The 27,134-nt window shown below is 39.7% G+C and overlaps 2 protein-coding genes and 1 long non-coding RNA gene across 5 annotated transcripts in view; 2 read left to right on the forward strand and 1 right to left on the reverse strand.

The window, feature by feature from the left end:
- RBL1 (RB transcriptional corepressor like 1) overlaps positions 1-8,815 on the forward strand; it is a 35,100-nt gene extending 26,285 nt beyond the window's left edge. For 2 of the 3 annotated variants that reach the window (XM_007419877.4, XM_088153103.1), the window contains exons 17-22: positions 253-429; positions 1,494-1,565; positions 1,692-1,767; positions 2,872-3,011; positions 5,330-5,494; positions 5,785-8,815. In XM_007419877.4, the coding sequence (XP_007419939.1) occupies positions 253-429; positions 1,494-1,565; positions 1,692-1,767; positions 2,872-3,011; positions 5,330-5,494; positions 5,785-5,955 (801 nt within the window). In that variant the 3' untranslated portion in view covers positions 5,956-8,815. The remainder of the gene's footprint in view (positions 1-252; positions 430-1,493; positions 1,566-1,691; positions 1,768-2,871; positions 3,012-5,329; positions 5,495-5,784) is intronic. The other variant, XR_015798310.1, reaches the window with a different exon arrangement.
- Positions 8,816-10,030: 1,215 nt separating this feature from the next.
- LOC148214250 (uncharacterized) lies at positions 10,031-19,949 on the reverse strand. Its single transcript, XR_015798312.1, has 3 exons — positions 19,767-19,949; positions 16,114-16,196; positions 10,031-12,399 (listed from the first exon to the last, which is right to left on the reverse strand). It is a non-coding gene; the product is annotated as an uncharacterized LOC148214250 (long non-coding RNA).
- A 169-nt stretch (positions 19,950-20,118) lies between these two features.
- Positions 20,119-27,134, forward strand: part of SAMHD1 (SAM and HD domain containing deoxynucleoside triphosphate triphosphohydrolase 1) — a 31,560-nt gene continuing 24,544 nt past the window's right edge. Inside the window, exons 1-2 of the mRNA XM_007419878.3 lie at positions 20,119-20,463; positions 25,557-25,623. Coding sequence (XP_007419940.1) covers positions 20,256-20,463; positions 25,557-25,623 — 275 coding nt within the window. The 5' untranslated portion in view covers positions 20,119-20,255. The remainder of the gene's footprint in view (positions 20,464-25,556; positions 25,624-27,134) is intronic.

The following is a 27,134-nucleotide window of genomic DNA, read 5'->3' on the forward strand; positions in this document are numbered from 1 at the left end:
TACTACTCAAAGCATGCCTGAAAAATTTGAACATTTTTAGATTAGCAGCACATACCTCTACACATTTACTAGGAGTGATTATTTATTTATTTCCTGAATTTAATTTAAGGTCCTTAAAATTAGCAAAATGAATCCAAGTAAGAATATATTATATCTTAGTTTCTCTACCCACTGCCAGTTTGTTGTTTGACAAAATTCTTCAAATTCCTAAAAACAATCAAGAAAATAAAACAGTGTGGCATGTCCTCTTAGGTATACAATTTGGCAAGTGTTCGATTGCGTGATCTCTGCTCAAAATTGGATGTTTCCAATGATTTACGAGGGAAGATATGGACTTGTTTTGAATTCAGTTTAGTTCATTGTACAGATTTAATGAAAGATAGACACTTGGATCAGCTCCTCCTCTGTGCTTTTTATATCATGGCAAAGGTAAGAGAGATTCTTCAAAATGTAATTCTTTATGTTCTGGAATGAATTTGTAATACCTTTCTTTAATAAGTTGCTTAAAGAACCAATGTTCTTTAAGTCTCTTCATGTTCCTAGGTTCTTTTTTTCCAGGTACTCTAAATAAACATTTTCTTTTGGCCAGCTAAGCAAGATACTGCTCCAATTGGTAGTAGGCCATTTTCCATTGTTACAACAGCACAAATTGTTACATGCAAAATAAATTTATGCTTTGAAAATGAATTGGAAAAGGTACTTCAAAGTAGGAGCACAAATGTAGCTCCTATGTGCAACTCTTTAAAGCAACCATGTCTTTTCTGAAGATAACGTAGCAGCTGCAGAGTGCAGTTGTGTGATCCCTGAAAAAGACACAGCTGTTATAGAGTTACATTTGAGTTCTTGCAAGCTCTGAAATATTTTTTTTTTCTGAAGTGCTGTGCAGCCTATAATGATTAGATGCCCTTGCATTTTGTATATAGCTAGTCCCTTTCTAGAGCATACTTTTATCTGTATTGCATTTAGTTATAAGTACACATTAAATAAAATTACTACTACTACTACTAATTTATCAGATTTTTGTTATAATACAGCTGTTCCTAGCAATCTCATTTCAGTTCATATCTGAAGTGCTTGTGATTGTTTGAATCAATCCATATTTCCATCTTAGTTGAGCTTTTCAAATTGCCAAATTATATGTTTGGTGGAATATGAATATGAAAAATAGGTACTAGGTAGTTCATAAGACAAAAGCAGTATCTTCTCTCTAATTTGTTATTGTACTTACAGAACTGGGAAATGAGAAGCAATCAAAGCAGTTACTAAGCAAAAAAGGCAATACTTCAGTCTTATTAGGTCTGAACTCTTATGATATTTGTGATCAAAATCTTTAAAAAACATCAAAAAGAGAATAGAGAATGGATCAAAAATGTTTTTTTAGTTGTGATTATATAAAGTGGTTGTTCTTTGAAAATGCTGTAGAAAGGTATTTGGTTTAGGAATATGTATAGGAACCTTTTCTTTATAATCAGCTATAACTGCTACTTGTTCAGGTGTCCAAAGAAGAAAGAACTTTTCAGGACATAATGAAAAGTTACAGAAATCAACCACAAGCTAACAGCTATGTAAGTATATTTCAGTACGTCTATAAATATTTTGCTTTTGTTATTCAAACACTGTCTGCAGTATTTAAGAGTATTTCCAGTCAAACTCCCTGAAATTGCAAATCCTTGCTGTCTTTTGCTCTGTAGATATATAGAAGTGTCTTATTGAAAAAAGTACCAGCTGATGTAATAGATGTAAAACATGAGGATACATCAAATGAAGGTAAGAGAGTGGTTATTGTCTACTTTCTACTATTGTCTACTACTGCCTACTTTCATCAACACTGCAGATTGGGAAGATGGTGGAAAGTATTTAAGCTTTAATGAATGCTTGAAAATAGGATTCTCTTGAATGTGTAACATTTAGAATACAGTATTTTGCCTGATTGTTGAAAATTAGATGGAAACCATTTTAATTCTTTTAAAATAACTCTATAGGTTTGAAAATACTATTTAATCTAAATTCTTTCACTGTAATGAGATTTCTTAGATCAAAACATTCCAACACATTTAAATGCCAACTGTTACATAAAGGACAGAATAGGAACAACCAGTGATATAAAAGTTGTCATATCATTAAGAAAATGTAGTTGAAAATTTAACCTGTGTGTTTAACAAATACGATCAAGATAATGCATTGTGACCCCCATATTCTGATCAAGTAAAGCATAGTAGTTCATGACATAGGCAGTGACTTAGATTTTATAGATCAAAGTCCCAGAAATAGAATTAAATCTATTATAAGAAGCATGTGGTTTCAAAGTGTTATGCTATTTCTTCAATATTTTTCCCAACATAAGTGTGTCTCAAAAGGAAGTCCATATTCAATAGGGCTTACTCCCAGATAATTTTTTCTTAATTCCTGGCAGAGATAGCCTGCATTTAGCCATGGCTTCTTGCTGTTTTCTTACATAGAGTATATATACACAAACCCAAATGAACACTTTGTGCTAGTTTTGCTGATATGAAAAACCCCAGTGACGCTGACAATTGTGGCTAGTGGACTTGGTCTGTATTCAACACATTATGATCTGATTGTTTCACATATGTGCACTAGGTCAACCCATATTTATTGCAACACCATTTAGACTACAATCCTGTGTATTTGTATATAGGACTAACTTACATTCTACTTATTGTGACTTGCTTCTAAGTAAAGCATCTAACTGTGTTGTCTGCCTACTTTCATCAACACTGCAGATTGGGAAGATGGTGGAAAGAGGAAGGGAGAAATAACCTTTGTGGTAAAGACAATATATTTTCTGCTCTACTTTTTCAATTTAACAGGTTATTATATTTATCTCGCCTTCTCTCTTCCTTTCAAAAGGTGTCTGCAGGAAGATAAACAATTCTAGAGATTTGGAAAAAGAAGAGAGAGGGGATCTTGTAAAGTTTTACAACACTATTTATGTAAAAAGAGTGATAAACTTTGCATTGAAATATGATGCTTCCAACCATGATTATGTGGTATGTGAATCTCAAGTTTCCAGATGAGTTCATACAGTTTGATTGCTGGTTTGTGATGCTTATCATAGCTTTTGAAACTTAGATACTAAGAGGTGAATTGCCTCTACCAGTATATTCCTGCACATTCAGTACGGTCATAATTGAAGGCCAGGTTCCCACCTTGCTGAGGTATGACCGATGACTAATCAGAGCTGGTAATCTCAGTAATCTCCAGCTACAGAGTATTCTCCCCACAGAGGTCTACTTTTACCTTTCCAGCATCTGGCACAAATCACTTTATTCTCCTCAGCCTTTTCATTTCCTGCATTTCTGCTGCTCTGTGGTATTTTAAGTACAGGTGGGTCTCTATTAGTGTGAGTTTGAATAGTGTGATAATTTATTTAGTGCAAATTATAAATTGATACCAGGTCACATTTAATGTGAGCCAAAGTTCAGTTAGTGCAAGGCTAGTGCATGCACAATTGAGGCTAGCACGTGTGCAGCTGAAGCTAGTGCACGTGCAGTTGCTGTTGGGGTTTAGACACTGATTGTTGTGTATGCAAAATGGAGAAAAGGAAGGTTCTGTTTGAGGAGAGCTCAAAAGAAGAGGCTCATTTTGACAAACTACAGCAGAATACAAGAGATAGCAGGTATGCTTTGGATATGGGTTTATCCTCTTTTAATGTTATACAGTAATTCATTAATAAACATATAAAATTTATGTTTAAAAATATTAATTGCCTATTTCTGTCAAGCTGGAACCAATTACCCTATTTTCCATAGAAATATCGCTTCAGTAGTGCAAATTCTAATAATGCGACCATTTCATGGGATTCATTAACCACACTAATTGACCTACCTGTAGTTTTTCTAAGTTATTAATCTTATTATTTATCAGAGTCTCATAGTTTATATGAATTTAGAACTTAAAGCAAATGAAAAGTGACCAAAGATAACGTACAAGGGTGGTTTAGCTAGAATTCTCCAAAAATTAATCACAATAAATTAATTAAATTTCTGCCCCACTTTTCATTCAAGAGCAGATGGCAGCATACATAGTGCTCCCTCCTAACCCTGTTAGCTAGGTTGGGCTGAAGGAGAGTGGCTGACCCAAAGACACCCAGTGAGCTTCTGTGGCAGAGGATTACCAGAGTCTGGGTCTCCCTGTTCCTAGTCCAACACCTTAATTACTACATTATATTGTCTTTCTAACACTTTAGACATCTTTTTTGTGACCAAGAAAGATGTCTTGTAATGTACTTTGAAACTTAAGGTTCCTATCTACTATCATTTGAATAACTGCAAATTGCTTTCATTTATTATAGAGGCTAATCTCCAATAATTTTTGAAGTATTTTTGAAAAATCATTCAGTCGTCTTGTCCTAACACGCAAGAATCCATAATTCTTTGCTTTTTAATTTCTGTTAACGCAGTATACTTTTAATCATTATGGAATAGTAATTAGGAGTGGGACTGGGGAAAATAGGATTGAAATCCTTCTTCAGCTATGAAACCCACTAGGTGACTTTGGATCAGTCACTGTCACCCAACCTACTTCCTGGGGTTGTTACAAGGATAAATTTAGAGGGGGAGTAGTATATGTCATGTTTTGAGCTCCTGAAGGAAAGGCAAGATCTAAATTCAACTCATAAGTGCAAGTCAAAAATAGCTATCTGTACTTCATAGGTAACAATTTTCTTTTCACATATCATGTTCTAAATGTGTGTATTTTAATGGGAGGTTAAAATAGGTGAAAAACATAATATCCTTGTGTATTATGAGTTAAAGCCTCAGCAGCAAAAACTGGAGTTCAGCTGAACTAAAGCTGATGTAGCTATCTGATGTTGATTTGCTATATTTTTTGCTAAATAATGGCTACAGCTTCTAGGAATCTAAGTGAAGAAAAAAGGGTCCCACCAGCTAGTTAAGAGTATAAAATAAGTTGGGTAGAGAATTGTCTTCAGTATTTGTCATTTTTGTAGCTTCAGTTAGATCAGGGGTTAATTGAGAAGCACACGTGCATCCAAAATACTAAAAAAAAATCACAGTCATATTTCAGAAACAAAAAACTGTTGTGTGAGCCTTTGTATTGATTTTACACATCTAAACAAGTTTGTTAAAGAGAACTTTACCCCACAAAAACAAACACCATGGGAAAAAAAAGTCTGGCATTATATCATCATTGTCCTGCAACTTCTAACATCTGGATGCCAAAAGGAATAAAAGCAATAATTTTAAAAGAGCAGTCCTCAGTTACAAAAGAGTACCAATTTCTGAGTTAACACACATTAATTCAAATTAGATTAGCAAAGTATCTAAGTATATTTTTTCCCCCCAAGGTGGAAGCACCTCCGCTTTCTCCCTTCCCCAGCATTAAACAGCTACCAGTGTCTCCTCGGCGAATTTCTCAGCAACATTCCCTTTATGTTTCACCACATAAGAATGGTACTTGCCTGACACCTAAGAGTGCGCTGTTATATAAATTTAATGGGAGCCCTTCTAAGGTAAGATGTATCTTTCTAACAATTAAGAGTTAAAACCTTATCCATAAATGTTGACTTCAGGATAGTCTTTCTGGTCTTTTTTAAAGGATCCAGATAGCAAGATGATAAAGGTTAAATATTAGACTGAAATTTGAAAGTGATAAAAATGAGACTATTATATTTTTTAAAAAGTAAAATATTAATTGCTGTGTACAAATGTATTTTGAAAATTCAAAACCTAATAAAACATATTAAGCTATTTTAACTGTTGAAATTTAGTATTCTTGATTGTGATGTTTTTAATTTGACAGAGTTTGAAGGAAATTAACAATATGATTAAACAAGAAGGACAGAGACCTAAGAAGAGAGCAATATCAATTGATAGTGACACAGAATCACCAGCTAAGAGGCTTTGCCAGGAGAATGATGATGTTTTGCTTAAACGTCTTCAAGATGTTGTCAGTGAAAGAGCAAACCATTAAGTCAGCAAAGATGCTGTGAGCACCAAAGCTTCCTTGTGACTCAACTCTGTCCTTCCTAAAGTTTTTACTTTTTGTAGCTAGATGGATTACCAATCACTGTATTAGAATTTTATGATGCTCCATTTATAGAAACAAATTTTATAGCAGTTATGAATTTTGATTGTGTAGTCTATGAATATTTATGACATTATTTTGAAGGTTTTGATCAGATCTATATTAATGCATTTTAATATAACAAATGTTATTGGAATTATTATGTGAAAGTAGGAGCTTATGAGGAAATCTTGATTTTAAGATTCCTTTCCCAACATAATTACAATGTCAGTTATTTTCTGGCATGGTTATTTGGGTTTATGGTTCACTTCAAAATATTTTTTGGTTTTTATTCTTTAAAAGAATATTAGGATCTATGCATTATTCTAATATAAAATAATATAGTAAAATCATTAATATAGTAAAATCAGGTGGTATAGTTTACAGTGGAGAGATGTCCCCTGTTTGAATGGTTGGATCAATCCTTTGAATAAGCTGTTCTGTAAAGCACTGAACTCTTAGCTCCTAGTAGAATGGCAAGCTTTGTGCAGGATGAACTGGAGTAGGATTTGGGGTGATTAATTTTAGTCTTGCTACTAGGATAGTTGTGTGAAAATTGTTTGTGGTCTTTCATCATAACCTATATTGGTTTACTTTATTCCAAGTTAGTTTCCTGAAGAGATAGTGAGCCCTCTAATAAATAAATGGATGCACTCCTTGTATATTAATAGAGCTTAAGAGGGCTACTTCTGCACTATAGATGCCTATGCACTGTATAATATCTGTAACAAGCATGTTACTCATTCATAATTAATATGGCTTCTCACATGAAAAACCTGTCTACACGATACTGTGTCTGGCTATATAGCATCTCAAGTCTGTTTTTCTCAAGGGAAGGCTGAAGCATTGTCTAAACAAGTGCCCTCCTCTGCTCTTAAAATGGAAAAATATCTCTGCTGTATCAAAGGGATAAAAAAGCACCATGTCTGAGAGAGGCTGCTGGGTTTATCCTACCATTGGCTGGGTTTAAAAAAGATGTTCCAGTATTTGTTGAGATGCAGAAAAAAAACGTATATACTTGAGAATTATTTCTTTTTCTCTCTCCATCCAAAAAAAAAACCCTATCAAACAGTGAAAATGATTTCCTAGGAAAATACTATTCATATGCATTTACCAAAGCTCTTGCTGAGCCCAGGAAAATTATAGGTTGAGCCAGTATTTTAAGGTACTCCAGCCTTCTCTACTGAACTACTTGGTAATAGAACCTTTAGATCTAAACAGAGTCAGCCACCTACTAAGCAACTGTAATTTGTAACAATGTTGTAACATTCTTTTTAATAATTTTTTCAACCTGAAAAAGCTTATTTTCCTTTGTGTAGTATCTACACAAAATATAAGCCTTATCAAATTAAGTGTATGCATAAGATTAATATGAGATATTGTGAGGTTTTAACCGTAGTTTTCTATCCTGGTCAAATTTTTAATTTTTTGCTGAATTTTTTATAAAGAGGGAAATTCATTAGGAATACTTTATAAAAGTATAGAAAGATAAAGTTCTATCATTACTGTAAAGGATCGTTCTCACTTGAATTGTATTAAAAGTAAGAACCATAAACTATTTTGTATTTCTGATTCATGTATAGAAAGTTTTACATTTTGTTAAGACTGCTTTCCTAAGATTTTAATTACTTTTAAAGGATTTTTATATTTAGTCAGTATTCCAAAGTATAATACATTGAGATCTACTGTTTAATAAACCACAAAGCCAGGTAATAAGCTGAAAACTGTTTTACATCAGACTTAAATATATTTATTCTTTATTGATCCTAAGGAAGGAAGGAACATTCATAAGTGTGGAACTAGAATGGTATGCTTTTTATAAAAGGTATATTTTTCGTTTGGGGGAAAAATGGTGTTTTACCTTTTGAAATATTTGGCTTGTTATCACAGAGTGTGGCATAAAAGTATACTCAGTATACAGTAGTTTCAATTATATGTAACTGGTTTTTTATGTTTCTTTTCCAGTCAGTTGATCTTAATTAACTCACCTTTCTCTCAGCGGCATCAGTACATTCAAGGCAGGGGAGGTGTCTAGCCTGGGATCTTCTAAGACAAAGAGCCCCTCCAGGCCTTCAGCCTTTTTTAAAAACAAAAACAAAAAAACAAAACTGGCCAATGATTGCTGCCAGATTGGTGCATGCTGATAGAGGTAGCTAGGAATTTGCCAAGGTGCCACAATGGGAAGATATGGAACAACAGACAAAAGCAGGCTGTGAGCAAACATAGCAGACTGCCTCCATGCATACTAACTCTGGAGACCACTAGATGGCTGCACAGAGATACAGAAACCCCTAACTTATCAGTGCCCTTTAGTGGTTGTCTGATTTTTGCAGCCCAGTTCTGGTAGTACAGTACAGTTCTACTCCTAACAGAGTGGTCCAATTCACCAATGTGTATACAACCCAGGCACCAGAATAGGTCTCCTCCTTCAAATGTAGCCACTAGCTCTTTAGTTGATGACTAATGTCTAATGTTTGGATGGAGGCCCTAGCCTCCAAGAGGTTTGCCTACTATCCATAGAGCTCAAGTTATGTCCTTGCTTTCTTCACTTATCTGCCCCACAGGCATATTCTCAGGTCTGACGTTAAAAGGTTGGTGCTGAAATTCTGCTTAATTGTGCATTAATGATTTACATTCATTAAGTTTTATATTAATTAGAACTTTTGTATTAATTACAGGTTGATTAGAATATATGACTAATGTTCCAGATTAAAAATTGGGTTTGGATCTATCCCTGTAAACAGACTTAATAAAAAAAAAAACTTTATTCTGATCTGATTTGGATTGTTTTGTTATCTTGAGCCATGTGGAAATTGTGTATTTGAATTACAGTGCCTCAATATACTAAAAATGAAGAAATGAGCACACAAGACCAATATTTATGGTAGCCCCTGTCCTGTGTACAGCATTGATGTGTTTCATAATGCTTCATAAATCTGAATTACTTCAGAAATGAATGCTCACCCAGACCTAAGGCAAGATTTTCCCATCAGAAACACATGTATGTAATATAATGCTAGTTTACTCCGAGTATAGAGGCAGTTGATAAGTTTATAGCCTAGTTTTGAAGATTGGCTGACGGGGCAAACAAGTCAAGCATGCTGTGTACTTAAATAGGAAATCTTATCAACATTATGCTTCTTACAGAATCACTAAAATGATCCATTCCACCCAAATGTTTCAAAGAAATGTGTGAGCTGTGTTTTCAGAGGAATGAATTACTTTTTCCTTTGAAAGCATGTTTCCAGATACCAAAAGTGTTTCACCTATGGCCTTTGAAACACCTTTCAGAGCAAATGCTAAGGCATGTTTTCATTTCAGCTACTAAGGAAATCACTAAAACAGGAAATAAGTGGGGGAGTGTAGACAATGACCCTTTCTCTCCTGCATATTGTTGACCTTTTTACTTTTTGGCATTATTTGGAAAACCCCCCCCCCACACACACACACACTATATTTGCTGTAAATAACCCTTATAGTTTCCTATGATTTTGAACACAAATATAAACCCTAAAATATGCTTACCAGAGTTTAAAAAACAAGGTCAGCCTTTCTCTTTTCTCACATACACACACGTGCACACACTCCTAAGAACAAAAAATGCCATCTTTGCCCTCGATTTCCTGTCGTAACATTTCCTTCATAATACTAGCCCATGGTTCTGCTAGGTCAGGCTTGCTTTCACTTTCATCTGCCTCATTCTTCCATTTGCTCCTCAGCAGCCATCTTTGCCTTTTCTTGCTCCATTTGCTAGTGCCTGGTATATGCCCAAGCTTGAGGGTGCGCTTGTGTTGCCAGGGTACTAGCAAACACTGGTTCCTACTTGGCCTCCTTATCCACGCACCCATTGGCACGCCCTGGTCATCATCTGCATGCTTGGATCCCACCTCTGCCATCACTTGTGAAGGTTCTTTGTTTTCCAAGGATTGGACACACTGCAAAGTAGAAGAGAACTATACACAATCCTTTATTGTAGCACACACCTTCCCTAACAATAGACTGTTGTTCTGGGTTACAACAGCGTTACAAGTTGATTTAGCCATGTAAATAAATCTTTGATACTCAGTTCTTACAACAGGTAAAATCCTAAAGATTGTAAAGTGGCATACAGCCTTTGCCTTCCTCCAACAATTCTTGCATTTGTTGGGACTAGGTGCTGGAGCTCCCAAGCCAAGCTCCAGGCAGGAATCATACCAAGATGTGCTGCTTACCGTTGTTCAGTGTTTCTCAACCTCAGCAACTTTAAGATGAGTGGACTTCAACTCCCAGAATTCCTCAGCCAGCATGCCCTCTTTCCTAAGACTCTGCAAAGAGAGTGCAGCTCTCCGAAGGCTCAGGGAGCCACATGGAGGAAACTTGTGCAGGAGAAGCTGGATCCAAAAAGGAGACTGCAAAGGCAGCTAGGTGAACAAATGCTGATGCTTCCTGGCTGCTGTGGCTGGGTGCAAAAGGTGAAAGGTCAGTGCAGGGAACTGCGAGAGAAGGTAGCTGGGCAAATGAATGCTTGCTGATCCTTGCTGGCGCTTCCCAGCTGCTGCAGCTTGCTGGTTCTTGTAAATTATATTTCCACTTGTATATATTGGCTCATACTAGTATATCTGTATCTTAATATTTAGAATAAGCTTCCTCATTTGTTTAAATGTCCATGTATATGTCATATCAGCTCTATCCTGACTCGCCCTCCAACAGTTATAAATGGTAAACTTCTAAAGAAATTGAGGAAATATTAAGACAGGAAAACAGGGCAGCAACGTACCCAGCCTCTGAATTGCCAAATATTGCAACCAACCTGTCCCAGACAACCAAGTCCATAAAGTACCGGGGGCTTGTTCTGTAACTCACTTTGCTATATCCCCTAAATCTTGTACAGTGGCTTTTACTCGTAAGGAATTGTCAGTTAGGTTTAAACAGCACAGACCTGGAAATTCTTCACATGCATGGCCATTTTGAACAACATAAAGTCAATGGCCAGTCTGTTTTGCAAGAGTGCTGTTCTTAGCTGTTCCTGCTTTTCAGTGAGGAGAGCTATAACATTGGAAGTCTTATTTATGCCTTTTATAACTAAACAAGCCAATTTTCTGATATCAAGGTAGGCATGGATTGCTAAAGCTGGTATGCCAATTATGGAGATAGCAAGCCCATAAACACCTCTGATATTTAATAGACCTATGTGGTCATCACAAGCACTGTCAAGCAGGGGGCCCTCAATGTATCATACTCGCTTGGTTTTGTGATGAGGGTAATTTTGGACAAGTGGCACTGCATGAAATGAAGTTAAACGCCCAATTGCACTGGGGTGTTCTGGAAAGTATGAAAAGGCATAGTTTCCACACAACAGATACCAGTCCTTTGGTAAGTAGTGGTGAATATAATAGAGCCAAGCTCTATTACCTTTGTGCAATTTGCAAGTGCCAGTAGGAAAAGGCATGTCTTTTTATCGTAACAGCCAAACAGTCACATACAGTTGCACCCTGGCAAATTGCCTTTGGTTTCTACCCTGTATAGTGCTTGATTGGTCCACTGGTGCTTGGTAGGTGTAGACTGAACATATAGAAGGGTTTGCCCTAGGTGATCAAGGCTGAGTGGTTCACGTGTTGGGTTCAGCTTAGAACTAGTACGGAGTACTTCCAAAAACTGCTTAGGTACTCCTACAAAGTATGTTTTGAACACAGAATCCAATTTGTTCCCTTGAGAGCACAGAAAGGTTCACCAGACAGGATTATGGAATTGGCCTTGGTTAAATAAGAGTTGTTTGTAGGTAGCCAGTTCAGTGATTGCTGCATCTTACACCTTGGCAGTTGCATAGAAACCACGGCAATCAACATGAACACAATCTTTAGCAGAGCCATTGCTTTGCTACGAGGCAGGAAGTAAAGGAAGAAAAGAATAACAGCACAATAGAATAAGCTAAATATGATAGCTGCAGTAGTCTAAATGTCGAAATTAAACTACAAAAAGTGTATGTACTGTATGACTGTTCCCTACAAGTCCATTATAACTTGCCTTTGTAGCTCTTCAGGATTATGTAGTCAAAATGTCATATTTCTTCTTTCTTCTGCTCGCTTCCCGGGAGCCTGGAACAATGTCTTTGATAATGGTTGCTTCTGGAGCTTAAGTGTGCCTGAGATGACTTAGGTGAACCCACAAGGTCAGACCTTCAAACTTTGCACTGCTGTGAGCTACTAATAATGCTTGTTGCGGGCCTTTCTACGTTGGGGATAGATAGTCTTTCCTTTGATGCACTTTTCAATATACCCAATCTCCTGCTTGCAATTGGTCAAATGGTTCAGTTTCAGGTAGCCCATTTCGGTCACAATGTTGTCTGACTCGCTCTTGGGTTTAGTGCAGCTTCTGTTGAAAAGATTGTATAGCACGTAAGTAACCTGACCATGGATCAGGATGAACATCTTCTGGGATAGGGATCAATACAAGGCCTAAAGGCATTGGTCACCCATATACAATTTCATAGGGAGACATCTTTAGTTCCTTTAAAGGGGAGCTCCTGATGGCCAAAAGTGCCATGGGAGTACATCTACTCAGCCCCAACCAATTACTTCTACTAGTTTGGCCAAGTGATTTTTCAAGGTTCCCACCATCCTTTCAGCTAGAGAGGATGCTTGTGGCCTGTAAGCACAATGATATTTGAATTCTATTCGCAGAGTAGTACCCATTCATTGGATGACCTGATTCACAAAATGTCTGCCTCTGTCTGAATGGATAACTGCTGACACCTCCCATTTTGACACCAGTTCAGTTAACAAGCACTTGGCCATTGCACTGGCATTTGCTTTCCTGGTAGCAAATGCCTCTACATAGTTACTAATGGTGCATATAACAACCAGTAGATGCTTCTTCTGTTTACATGGAGGCATGTCAGCAAAGTATCATTTGGAAAGGGTACTGCCCTTCAGGCAGTCTGGAGGGATGTAGCCTGAGACCCCTTAGAGTGGGCCAAACAGACCACATAGTTGCCAACTATCTCCTGTGCCTCTGTATGAATCCCTTCGCCTGCCCAATGTTGCTTAAACCTCTGGGCTAATGCTTCTGTTCCTTTATGACTTTGGTCATGTAGCAACCTCAAGATGTGCCTTACTGCCATCCTTGGAATAATTACTTTCCCTTTAAATTTCCACACTCCTGCTTCATAATTTGCTGCTTGGTTCTTTTTTCCATTTGTCTTTGTTTTTCAGTTGCATGTTTCTGCACCCAAACTGCATCTATAGGTACGGTGCAGGATAACAATTGTAAAAATTTCTGTTCTGGCTGTGGTTTCTCTGCCACAGGAGGCAGGAAAAATTCAGCTGGATTTTTAAGGGGAACTTTAGAAATTGTCACATTTGGGTTCTGCAAAAGTTGCATGTCGTATGATGTGAGATGAGATACTGAAATGGGTAAGAGATGCCTATGGTTTAAAAGGGCTTGTACCTCACATGCACAGTGACATTATGCTGCAGCAAAATATTCCTGGCGTGGGTCAATAAATAACTTGTTGCTCACACTGCACGTAAATAAGGTGGGTAAGCCTGCGCAACAGGATCCAATTTGTATGACAGACAGGCCACTGGTCTCCACGTTGTTGAGTTAAAACACCATATGCACAGCCTTCCTTTTTGGCTACAAATAAGTAAAAGTCCTTTGTATAGTCAGGGAGTCCCAGGGCCAGGGATTGCACAAGGTCCACTTTTAATTGCTCAAATGCCTGTTGTTGGGCAGGGCCTCAAACGAAAGGGTCAGTGGTTGTGGCTTCATAAAGTGGTTGTAGCTTTGCAGCCACTTGAGGAATCCACTGTCTGCAATAGCCCTTTTCCAATAAATGACATCAGCTGCCTTACTGAGCTGGGGGGTGGCATTGCACAGATAGCTTGAACCCATTCTGGATCAATAGCTTTGTGGCCATGTGATATTATGTGGCCTATAAGTTTAATTCGAGTCTGAGCAAACTGTAGTTTCTTCTGATTCACTCTGTAGCCTTCCTCATAAAGGAACCAAAATAAGGTCAAAGTGACTTTTTTGCGTGCATCTTCCTCCTCAGCTGTAATCAACACATCATCAGCATATTGTAAAATAGTAGCTCTGGCAAGGGATTAGAAAAAGCCAGGAGACTCTTTGTAAGGGTTACTGAAAACCAGGTTAGGCTTAAAGCCAAGCCTTGTGGGGCCCGCATACACGTGTACTGAAGGCCCTGAAAGGTAAAAGCTAGTAGATATTGAGAACTTTCATACAGTAGGAGAGAAAAAGTATTTGCCAAGTCCAGTGGTATGAAAATTTTTTCTGTCCCTTATACCATTTTGCGGTCTGACAAAATGATATAAGGGCTGGCTACCATTGTGTAATTGAGTAAAAGGGATACTTGGGTGGATTACTTCCTGGTTTCTGTTCAGGAAATACTGGTGTATTACATGAGCTGGATGTCTCAAGTACTTCTTGCTTGAGCAGCAAGTCAATCACTGGGGCAATGCACTGCTCTCCAATTTAAATGGAGTGGCCCTTTTTATGAAGCCACAGTTCCATTCTTCTGTTGCCCCCCCCCCCCCCCAATGCTGCCGGTAAAAACAGGGACAGGGGTGGTGTTAAAACCATGGCAGATAATAGCTGGAACACTTCTTTTTGAACTTCCTCCACATCAACATCGTCTTCTTCTGGAAGCAGTAATTCTAATTTGCCATCAGAATGACATGCTATTTGCCACTTCCATTTGCAAAATAAATCAGCAAAGGCATATGCATTTGTAAGTGACTGCTCAAAGTTTTCTGTTCCACTGCTGACTTTGGAGCCTCTACTGGCCAGTTAGATTGTCTGTAAATTCTGGCTGCCACGGTAGTTGGCACAATGTGAGAAATTAACATTCTAAAGTCAGCATGTGTTGGATGGTATGCATCAATGAACAAATTCAATTTTTCCCTGAATTTGGTTGGGTTCTCATGAATGAGTGGAAATCTCCATCTCAGGGCCTCCAACTCTGTGGAGTTCCAGGGGACATGGACTTCTGTGATTTCTCCGGCAGCACTAGGCACTTGCCTCATGGGATATAATTGAGTTTGGGGTCTAGTATGACTGGCCATAGGACTAGTACTAGTGGAATCTGATGGCCAAGCTGGGGACTTGGGGGCTGCAGCAGCTCCTCCCTCCATACTTGCCCCATCAGCTGGTTGAGCAAGTGACCCTTCCTTTTGGTTATTAAGATTGTGGGGAGAAGTAGTCAGCAAAAACGCCAGGAGGGGGTCTTCCCTCTCTGTTAAACATGATGCTGTCTTTCCGGCAATTGTGCCTCCAGCTGCTGGCTTTGCTCTCCACCTCTCATCTGTTTGCTTCGGTTGCCCAGATGACAAATTGCCTCTGCTGCCTCTCTCTTCCTTTGGGTGGGAGACTTAAAATGAATTTGTGAACCTTTTCTAATCTACCTTTGTCCCAATTTCCCCAAAGCGGCCAGTTTCCCTTTGTAGCTTGATTCCATTGTTTCATGTATTTAACCACTCCTGATCCAAACTGGTATTTCAGTAATACAAAACTGACTTTGCTTGCAAATTACCCATTTGTTTCTCTCTTTTTGTTTTACTTTTTCTTTTCCTTCTTCCTCCCAGAGATTCTAAATTCCTGTTCAGATTTACTTATCTGCTATGATCTCTGCCTGCGTCCAAGATCTGGAGATTCTTCTTGGCCAATTTCCTTCTCTCCTGCTTTGATTATTTGGTCCTTAGATTCACATAATGGGCTGCTCTCTTGACTGAAGAGGATCAGCTTTTTGTGATCCGTTACATTTTCATTCACTCTCTTTCCTTCACAGCCCATAGGGCACAGGTATGGTCCTAAGACCGACACCCAGCTCTGGTGCACAGTGGATTAACTTAAAGGGGAAAACACACACAGGCCCACTCACAGTCTGCCAGAGCACTGTTAACACTTCCCTTGCATAGGGTTTAGCAGCTGAGGTGACTTCACTGAATGCGACAACAGGAAAGGGGAGTTTGAGCAGACTCTCGGGTCAGCTTCTGCTTGACACAAAAGGAACATGCTCCTAAACGGTGCCCTTATATGGCAAGGAAAGGGACATAGGATGAGGCCCACCTCAACATTCACCATGAAGGGTGCCCTGCTGTCGTCTCCAGTTGCAGCTTGAAGATTGTGAATCGCACTGCTGACACCAATTTCTGTGGAATCAAAATGCAGGACAAAAATAATCAAGGTTAACTGCAGTATTTATTAAACAGTACATACTGGAGGGGACCCCACTGAAGTGAGAAACACCCCTGCAAACAAAAGAGATGTACTGATATTTATACATTTCAAAAAAGGGGAAGGGAAAAATGATGCCTGCATACATACTCATATCCTGATGTAGGCACACATAGATCTTGAGTTACTTCATGCCCCTCTGCTATTTACAAATTTACAAAGAAAATGATAGTCTTACTGAGAAGAAGAAACAAAGGGAGGGGGCAATTCAGGGTGCCAAATGCCAGGAAGAACACATCCTCATTCAAGACAGATGCCTTGGTTGCTATGGGAATGTTCTGATAAGGTTTTTACAACCAGGCTACTTCACACCAACTCCAAGGCTGCTGCACATTCCTTTATGTTTCAGTTTTGTTTAGGCGCTCCCATTCATCTGAAGATTCTGAAAACTTATCTTCCTCACCTAAAAATGTATTTTCCTCACATGTACAATGGATATAGAAATCATACTCACTTCATGGAATTTCTAACTACGAGAGAGATTTTTTTTTTACATTGCCAGCCTTTAATATACTCACAAAGAAACAATAAAGTTATATAAGACAGAAAGGTATTGCTTGCAGCCACACTCACACTTCAATATTTAACAAAGTGGTAACCCTGTAAATTTGATGTTTTTTTTAATCCTCATTTTAAATGGAGGATAGTCACACATCACAAACACCCTGTAAGTTCTAGTATTTGATATTTTTATAAGTTTGTAAAATACATGTGTTGTAGAGCATAAAAACTGATAGATCTGTATAAAGAATATACAGAAGCAAAACTAATTATCCAAAGTCATTGGACCAGATGAGTGTCAGGAAGTTATTGCATGCAGAGGGGCAAGCCTCTGTTTCCAGGGGGGTGGAGGGTGTTATCTATGGTTAATCTGTGAAAAGTTTTCTTTTGGGAAAGGTGGGTTGTCCAATCAGAACATTACAGCTCCCAAATGTGACCCACAATTAGAAAAAAAAGTTAAGAGCACATCTCTGTGTTCTTTCTTGTAGTTTCCTATAAGATTCATATGAATATACTTTATATCTCTGTTCCTCTAGATGGAGGTGTACCTTTCTACCACTTTAGTTCATATTTATGACATAATCCTTTCATAACCTCTTAAACATCTGTGTCTAGATTGTCACTAGTCAATCATTATACAGTATATAATGCTTTAGTTGCCCTTAAATACTTGAAACCCAGAACATAGTCCTTCATTTTCTTTGTAGATCTCCAACACTGGAATAAAATCTCTATTTCAGTTCAGATAGAGTATATGTTTGAAATGTCCTAAGATCCCTTTTGGATTGGATGGTCCCTTCCTCCACTTTTTGCCTTCCCCTCCAGAATCTTCATTTTCTGTCACACCATTCAAGCAAAGACCTGAAGAGTAGCTATAAGTTTCCCAAAAACTTTTTTGCCACATTCTGCTCTGATAATGTAGGTAGCAAGGGTGCTAGGAAGGAAGGAAGGAAGGAAGGAAGGAAGGAAGGAAGGAAGGAAGGAAGGAAGGAAGGAAGGAAGGAAGGTTAATGGAGTTTGCATTATGTGTAAGAGAACTATCACCTGACTGCTTTATTATTGTCATCTACCAAGTTAATTGTGCTTTTGAGCTTATTAGCTTTAGACACCTCAGTTCTGTTCTTGATGCACATGAATATCTCAGAGCTCAATGAATATTGAGAGGGCAGATTGACAATTAGTCCTACACAATGGTAATGGATATACTTTATCTTAAAATTTCTCAAATATAACTAAATATTAATACAGCCCTTTAAAACAAATCATCATATTCCAAATCCTAAATCATTTTTATATAGAAATGTTGGTTCTCAAAGAATAGTTGCTGCCCCACACTATTGAACAGTAATTTCTTACATTACCCAGTGCTTGCTGAACTGATCTTCCTATCAGGCTATTTATTCAATTATTTCCTTTTTTCCTACTTCACACCTCTGTTGCTTCCTGCTTTCCGTCTTGGCTTATTCTCTTCCATTTACAATAATATATGTAGTTCAGGGTTGAATTGTTGGGTTCTTGATGCTCTCTGAGCTTCATTTTTCCCCCCAATATCTTCCATTTCCATCTCTTCTCCACATTAGCGAGAGGTTTTGTCCAGTGCTTTCCCCTTTCCATTCCAAGCTCCTCCCATTTCTCACCAGAAATTTTGAAGTTTACAGGCAGTGCACATGGATAATAAGGGATGACACAATGGTGACGATAGAGGCTTCGAGAAACATACCGCTATAGAAATATTAAAACCAAGTATTTCAAGCAACAATTGATCATGGAGCAGTTTGGCCACAGAATGTTTGCTCTTTAAGACACAGCAAATTCCTTGTGATCTAAAACTAACAATACCAGTCTGTCTTGAACTGTCTTGTTTCTTTCTCCTGTCTCTTGCTTTATCTTCTTCCTGAGGAAGGATTCTTAAGAACTCAATATTTGCACATGTATTTTGCAATTTACTCTTTATATTTTGTCTATGTTCCAGACATTACTCTGGGATCCTATATGGAGGAAGGACATTTTTTTTTAAAGTAAAATGCCCTGAAATCAAGCTCAACTTTTGGTTGATACAATCATGCAGTTTTCATGGCAGCTATACAGAAGTAGTTTGCTGCTGTCTTCTTTCAAAAAGTGTTTAAAATTAGTTTGTAGTCTAGCCTACAGCCCTAGTATTTTTTCCATCCAAGAAGTAAGCAGGGCCAGCCCTGGTTAGTGTCAGAGGTAAAGCAAGATCACTGCCACCTGTCAAGACAGGTGGATGAGGGAGTGAATAATACCCCAAAAAGGAAAAAACAAATAATGCATTTTGATTTAGGACTTAAGATTTATAGACTAGTTTGCTTTATTAGTTCCATATAGCATCACACTATATTGGAAGGGTGTGTGTGCCGGTATGCTGGAGAATTATAATTTGTAAGGTTGCAAGACAGTGCAAGTCTCACAAAACCGTAAGAGCTGGTAGCATCTCGAGTGAAGATGGTAATTCAATTCACCCTTTGCCTATGTTCCCTTATCTTGTCTCTTAACATCTGGAGAAAATGGATCATTTAAGAATGATGAGACAAATCCTGGGAAAAGAAAAGTGCATCCCCTGCAGTTGTATCTGGAAATATTTTGGAACAGCTCATATTTGAGAATGAGAGCCAGTTTGGTGTGGTGGTGAAGGCATCAAAGCTAGAAACTGGGAGACTGGCCAGTCACTTTCTCTCAGCCCTAGGAAGGAAGAAACGGCAAACCACTTCTCTTGCCAAGAAAACTGCAAGGGCTTGTCCAGGCAGTTGCCAGAAGTCAACACTGACTGGAAGACACACACACATGTGAGAAGGGGAGGGGCCTGAGAAATTTTGTGCTTGGGGAGGGAATGCTGAAGATGGAAGCTAGCACACCGTGAGATTTTTTGGGGTGAGATGATGACATGGAGCTACACAGAATATTCTTTCCTTGTGCATTAAATTTGTAACTGCTTTGATGTGTATCTTTAAAAAAAGGATTATTACCTTTTAATTTGAAACAGTGCAGATGACAAGCAGGCTGATTCAGGCCTCAAAACGTGGGTAGAGATGTTCTCTTTGACCTGATGGAAGTCTGACTTAGAGGTCACTGTACCATCACCCTGGATCCCTAAGGTGTAACAAACATCAGCTCTGGGGGCGCTCATTTCTCCGCAAGGGGGCGGAGGAGCCCGAAATTCCGAAGGGGGACGGGGAAGGGTGAACATAGGTCGGGCTTTCCATCGGTGGGTCGCGGTCGTCAAGCCCGGCCCTTATTTCCAGGCATTCCAGCTCTATTAGCATGGCAGGATGAGCCGCCAGCGGGCGGAGGCGCGCATAGGTCCCCCCACCAGTCCGGAGAAGCCACTTGCAGTCACGTGTCTCCCTCGCTGGGCAGTCTCGCTCGTGGCAACGTGAGGTGGCGGCAGGGCGGGCCCGGAGCCTGCGCGAGCGAAGGGAGGCAGCTGTTCGCTCTCCTCATCGCAGCTGCGAGCAATGTCGAATAGCAACCAGGAAAGCTCCCTTAAACGGGCCCGGCCCACCAGCCCGGCCGATGGCTTCTGCACGCCTGAAAAGCGCGGCGCTACAGCTGCGGGCTCGGCGGCTGATGCTAAGTTCCACCTTCGGTATTGGACCACGGAGCAGCTGTGCGCCTTCCTCCAGCGCCAGGGCTTCGAAGCTGCGGAGCTGCACTGCTTTCGAGGTACGCGGGCAAGCCGGCAAGTGAAATAGCGGGGCGGGCCGCGGGAAGGTTTGCCTACGAGCCGCCGCCTAGCGTTGCTGCAGGCGTTTGCCGGGCATTTGAACGCCGACTGGTATCCGCCCGGGCGACGTCGCCTTTGGCTGTGTGTGGCCCCGCGTAGGTTGATGGCGGGGACCCGCTGCGGGATCTGAGTGCAGTTCGGGGCTGAAGCCCCTTCGTGGTTCTTACGATTCACTGCAGACGGAAAAGCTGCCCGGAACGTGAGAATCTTGGCCACTCGCCGAAAGGGACTAGAGTCGGGAACGTTTTTCTTTCGAGGATGCTCTTGCTCTCTGACCCGAAGTTTGGTGCGGGCCGCTGCAAAAGTCGACGCTCATCCTCTCCAGTGAGCGAGGGGCAGGTTTACTTTCACTTGTGCTATCAGAGAGGGCAGTGGCACTTTTTCTACTGCGGAACGCGGAATCACAGGGCTTTCCCCTACATGCCCCTAGCTGTGGCACACATAAACACCGGCAGCATCCTTGTTCTGCCGTGTTTGGCTTCATCTGATCCCTGTTAGAATTTTGTTTCTTACCAGGTTCGTTTCTGAGCCAGGATCAAAGAGACAACAAGCAGTTGCATGAAATTAAGTTCTTTATTCTTCACCTAGAAGCAGTGACAGCAAACTATTAGGTGGGTGGCCGCAGTTCGACCCCCTCCCCTCATTCCATTCAGTCCCTCCATTAGAATACCACCCCTTATCTCCCATTTCCCACCTCAGTATCATTCCATCTTCCTTCCTTCCTTCCTTCCTTCCTTCCTTCCTTCCTTCCTTCCTTCCTTCCTTCCTTCCTTCCTTCCTTCCTTCCTTCCTTCCTTCCTTCCTTCCTTCCTTCCTTCCTAGGGCCCCTTGACCGTTAGCTAAACATCTTTTCCCTAGGAAGAAACTATCCTTGGAATGTGCACCTTATCTTGTTTCTATGGGGACAGCTCCTTAACTATCAAGGTTAGGAAAAAGGCCTCCAAGCTTACAAACTTGTAGCAAAGAAGAAAACAGGATACAGAAATCCATAATAAAAGTCTAAATGCTTCAATGCTAAATATAAGAATATATATATGTGTGTGTGTGTAAATACTAAATATAAAATATACATGTATGTAATTATATACAATTTTATATCATCCCCAGCCTGTGAGTGAGACATGCTGGAATAACCTTTAGTTGTACCGCTATTAAAGCGAGGTTCTGTTCCCTATTGTAATGTTCAAAGGCAGCTTCAGCGTCTTTAAAATCTGTTAGAATTTGTCTCCCACTTACCTCCCGCAGTGAAGGCGGGATTGGAAATGGGAGAACAGATACCATAACGGTATAGTTTTCTGCCTTCTCAAGGATACTTGGATAGCACTTTTTAAATTCAGCAGTAGAAAAAGGCCCAGATGATGGGCTGTTAAGGGGAACTGATTCCTATGGTGGCGGGCTGCCTTGTTTAGGTTAAACAGCTCCCTTCTGGGTAAAGAGGGATTGGGAGAGCCTTTGCAGGGCCGCTGTGAGGAATATGCTCAACATCTGTTGGATAAAGTTGCTTGATTTTGCTTGGGGTTAGATGCCAGCTGGGTAGGTCCTTTGGAAGTAATTGGAATATGTTGGAGCTAGTTGCTCCAAAGGAATTGGACAGAGTCCGTGGGGCTCTGAGCTTTGCCACCTATGTTTTGGATCCGTGCCCCCTTCTGGTTGGTTAAGGCCTCCTGGGAGGTGGCACACAGTTGGGTCCAAGTGGTGATTAATGTCTCATCATTGGAGCGGGTGGTGGGCACTGACCTGCAGAGGGTCCTGGATGAAGCAGATTATCTGGATTATTTTCAGTTGGGGTTCAGGGTGGTGTACAGCACTGAGATGGCATTAGTTGTGCTGGTGGATGACCTGTGGAGGGCTTGGGATAGGGGTGGTGCATCTGTCCTGGTCTTCCTGATCTCCTTCTGGACAGGCACTGGGAGGTGGGGGCACTGTTTTGTGATGGTTCTCCTCCTCCTCCTGTGATTGATTCCAATCGGTGTTGACTGCCATGAGTTTTTATAGAATTTTTTATTGATGGGAGGGGCTTGTTTTTACTGCACTACCCAGGGTTGTTATTGCAATATGGGTGGCTGTATCAGTCTTTTAAAATAAAAAAAATGGTGTGATGTTGGTTTAATCCAGGATGAGTGTGTATCAGATTGTATCCCAATATTGTACCTTAAGCCCACTATTAACTCTATCCAAAACACTTTTTCCAAGGAAGACATTTATATGTTTATAGGCATTCCATTACTACACTACAAATAAATTTTATAGAATTAGTGTTTCAGTTACTTACCTTGTTTCCTCCCTGAATGAGGTCCTCACTTGATTTATACTGTCCTCAGACATGTAGTGGCAATATCAGGCTTGCTTTTATTACTGTTATATCAGCACAGTAATTGTTGACTGACGTTGTAAATCATTGATGTAGAAATGACTCTAGACTGCTCCTAGGTCCTGCCTGTGTAACCATTAGATTAACTCACCCCATGTCCAAAAGCAGTCATTTCATTATATACTACTAAAACTCTTGTGTCTGCAACCTTCAGCTGGGTGAAACAGTGCATCATAGGGCAACAGTTTTTCAACCAAGGTACTTCAAATGGGCTAACTTACAGAATGTGACCAAAATCTGGGACCCATGACTCCTATGGGATTAAAATTTGGCAAAGTCATGGCCACTTCAGCACCACCACACCTTCCAACTACCCTTCCCAGAAACCTGTAGGTTGTGTGGTGCAAGAGAAAATGGTAGGGCCATATCCCTGCCCTCTTTCCCGCCTCCCTTTGGCCCCTGCACCCAATCAGTTGGTGGCAAGACCCGACGGGTGAGCAGTGATTGGCTGCTTTGGAACCAAGGCTGAAATTTGAAATCTCTTAATGGCGGTTGTAGTGAGGGAAGGACAAAGGAGTGACTTGGATGCCTGCTGATGAGGTATGACTGGCTGGGGAGTGCTGGCGGTCAACGGGTAAGCCTTCTTCCTCCCTCGAGGGAGGGGGCCCTTGGGGACATGCCAGGGTAGGGAGCGAGGGGTGCAGATTTCCCTGTGGTCCACAGCTCCATTTGTTCCCCCTCCCCCCAGCAAAGTGGCAGGCAGTTCTGCGAGTCAGTTGAGTTGGCTTGTCAGGATTGGAAGCCAACCAGGGTCAGGTGTGGGATGGGAGATAGCTAGGCTAAACTGGCAAGTCAAAAACATTTCAGAAGAAGGAAGTAGAAAACTGATTTCCCTAGTCTTGTCAAGAAATCTGTATGGAACACTCCATGAAATCAGCAAGAAGCAAGCTCAATTCAAAGGAGGCTTTAATATGTAGAAACATGTTACAGTATAAGCAAACTAACGGGATGGCCGGGAATATATTCTGTTATATCTACTTGGATTCCCTGTTTCATAGGAAGCATGATTTGCCATGATGCTGAAATCATACAAGCTTCTGGGATTGCCATTTCCACTGCAGTAATGTTGGAGGGTATGCCGGATAAACTTTGTGGATTGCGTAGAACCTAGAAGGCTGTGATACTTGACAACCTTGCATAGAACTGCTTGCTCTGCAATGTAACATTCTTCTTGTCTCATGTTAGCAAGGTCAAACTGCCATGCAAGTAGCAAATCTTCAGGACACTGGCAAGATCCACATTCTTTACTATGTAACATCCTTCCTTTATCCACAGGGAAGCTTTGAAATGTCTTCTGGTTATGCTGATTTACTCGAAGATAAAGATAATATTCAGATTTTCCTATATTTAGAGAACAAGAAGAATCACTCTGTTACCCTGTAAATTAACCCTTCATGTTATTGTATCTATGCCTTTGATTATTTATTAAACGTTTATGTTGCCTGACTCTCAACAACTCTGAGTGGCTCACAACAATCAAAGAAAGAAATTACAATAAAGTTAATGCCGATGTGTTGCTCCCTTTCTTCTCTGGACAAGCAGACACTCCTGCTACCAAAATGACACCCTTTATATCCTCATCTTGATGATTGTAAACTAATTATACAATCAGCCTATAGTCCTTCGAATTTGGTGTATCCTGTATAAGATCCGTGTTAAAAGGATATCAGGGCTCTTGACTTTACTTGATGGCAGTCTGGTGATTTCAGTATCCTTTTGCTAACTTAATAAAGGAAACAAGTTTTTGGATCTCCACTCATTTAACTTTCTGTAGAGGTGAGTTTTCTACCTCATACTACTAATTTCTAAACCAGGGCCTCTCAAACTCTGTGGTACTGTGATGGTCAAAGATGGTAAGCGTGTGACATCCCCTGTCCCGAAACAAAACAAGTGTTTTCACTGAGGATAGATAGAAGCAAAAAGTAAACATATCACTCACCCTCCATAATCAAATTTCAGTCTATGTACTAAATAAAACAAAGATAGAACCCTACAGTCGCACAAATCAAATGCTTCTATTGGAAGCAGACAACCAAATTCAAAACTACTAGTCAATGGGAAGGGTGACCCATGTAAGCCCTGGGCAGCCTCTTAAATCTGGGGCCCATGTCTGAGCTAGCCACTCTCACTCCCCACTTTTATGAATAATTGATACTTTTTTGAATAACGTAATATATACGTTAAACATTAAGTACTTGATTCTGATTCTGAAGGAAATGTTGAATATTTAGCAAGCAAGTTTGTTCAATTCAAATACTGTTTCATAATTTTAAGAAATGAGTCAATTAGAATAGATCAATTATTGCCTGAGTGACATTATTTGGATAATGTCTTTTCCTAATGTTAATTCTCTAATTAGGGACTGTAGATATCATTGTATTTGGATTCTAAATTTTCTATCATATTTTCCAAGATGACTTATAAAGAAAAAAAAAAGAACAGATTAGTGGCCCCTTCATACTCTATATTTGCATGGTTTCCTTGAATAATTTGTGATTGTATGAATTAAAGCAGTACAGTATGTACTTCAGGTTTATTAATGTGTATATTGTTAATGGATTGAAGTCATGTAGTCAGACTAATTGTAGCCTGTCCAAATAATTTATAATTTCAAAATGACAATTTCAGAAAGAAATTTTAAATTTATGTATTTAACTCTAGAAAATAGAATAACCGGTTCAACTGTAACATCTCTCACTGGATCTCATCTTGAAAACATGGGAATTCGGTAAGGAAAATTTTTATTTATTCAAATTTAAGAAATTATAAGAATGTGTGGTTTTGTGTCTTCTACCTCTGCAGAGCTGTTTGGTTTTGGGTTATTCTTGGTTGCCTGAATACCATAATATACTTAAGTGATTTTAGTTTTCAGAAGCTGATTTTTAGGAAGATTTTTTGTATTGCTTTGGTACACAAAAAGAAAAAGAACTGGAAGATACAAAAAAGAAAAAAGTGCAGAAAGAAAAACAACAAGAAAACAAAATGAAAACATAATACATACCAAAAGATTCACCTTTGTTTTTAAACGTTGTATTATATCCTGCCCACACAAAAATAAAAGTTTGTCTTCCTATTGTGTTGATAGAGAGGCAGTTCACAAATCATCAGTCCAAAATGGTACATCTGAAGTACCACTGTCCTTACATTGTGACAAGTTTCTTTGGAACACACTGTCATAATTTCAGGGATAACATAAAGTCAGATAGTACACTAGCATCTATCTTTTGAACAGAAATGCTTTTATTATCACAAAATTATACAATAAGCAACTTTTATTAGTGAATAACAAAATAAAGTTTTCCCCTGATGATATAGTATTGTGTTACCTTTTATTGCTTGTGATTTCTTATTTTTTAATAAGAATTTATCTTACTTTATCTTACTGTTTTACTTACTTCATTTTGTCCTCTTAGTGCTATTTATATTCTTATTCTGTTCCTCTTTATATCTTCTAATTCAACATCCTGTTTCTGTTTCCTGCACCCTATTCTCTGTTTCACTTTCCCCTTGCAACATTTCTCATTTCTTGTAACTCTTCCCTTTTCTATAAGAACAATTGCCCCAATCAAAGTTGTGTGGGTCTTTGCAGCCCTGAGTCTCTTAGAGATTTGCTGGGAGGGGGCTTATACCCTAGGGATGGAAGGCCACCCTGTTCCCCCTTGGAGAGCCAGCACTTAAGTTACACTCAGAAGCTTTTGACTCCTGTCATGGGATTACTGCTTTTGTGCCACACCCATTCACAACTTAACCTCTTTGCCCCATCTCTCACTGCTGCTCTGGGACCTTTCAGGCTTCCCTGCCACTCTAGAGCCTTGGCAACTCCTCCAATGCCACGGGATGCCTTTTCTGCCACCACTCATCTTCTGCCACTTATAGAATCATTGTAAAGCCTCCACTGAATCTTCCCTCCCTCAAGGCTGCTGCTTCCACTGTATCTGTTGTGTGTATATTCCTTACTACTCTTTGATCTCTTTGGTGTGTTCAGTTGACCTACTGCAGTAACAAATGGCAAGAACCTCTGCACCCCCTCTGAAAATCTCTGCCCCTTTCTCTTTTCACTTTCGGCTCTCTCAAAACCCAAGCAGAGGGGCAGACAGGCTATAGTGACATTCATACAAAGGTTTAAGGGGGTGGAGAAATGCAGTTCTGCCTCACCCTGCCATGTACCCTACACTCCATAAATCCAAAGTTCTTCATATATTGATATTCCAAATTTTCAGTTATAACTCAACATATTAT

The sequence above is a fragment of the Python bivittatus genome, unplaced genomic scaffold, assembly GCF_059951505.1.
Source record: "Python bivittatus isolate LINGU-HERP-01145 unplaced genomic scaffold, Pbiv_v1 ctg000700_np1212, whole genome shotgun sequence".
In the NCBI taxonomy this organism is placed as follows: domain Eukaryota; kingdom Metazoa; phylum Chordata; class Lepidosauria; order Squamata; family Pythonidae; genus Python; species Python bivittatus.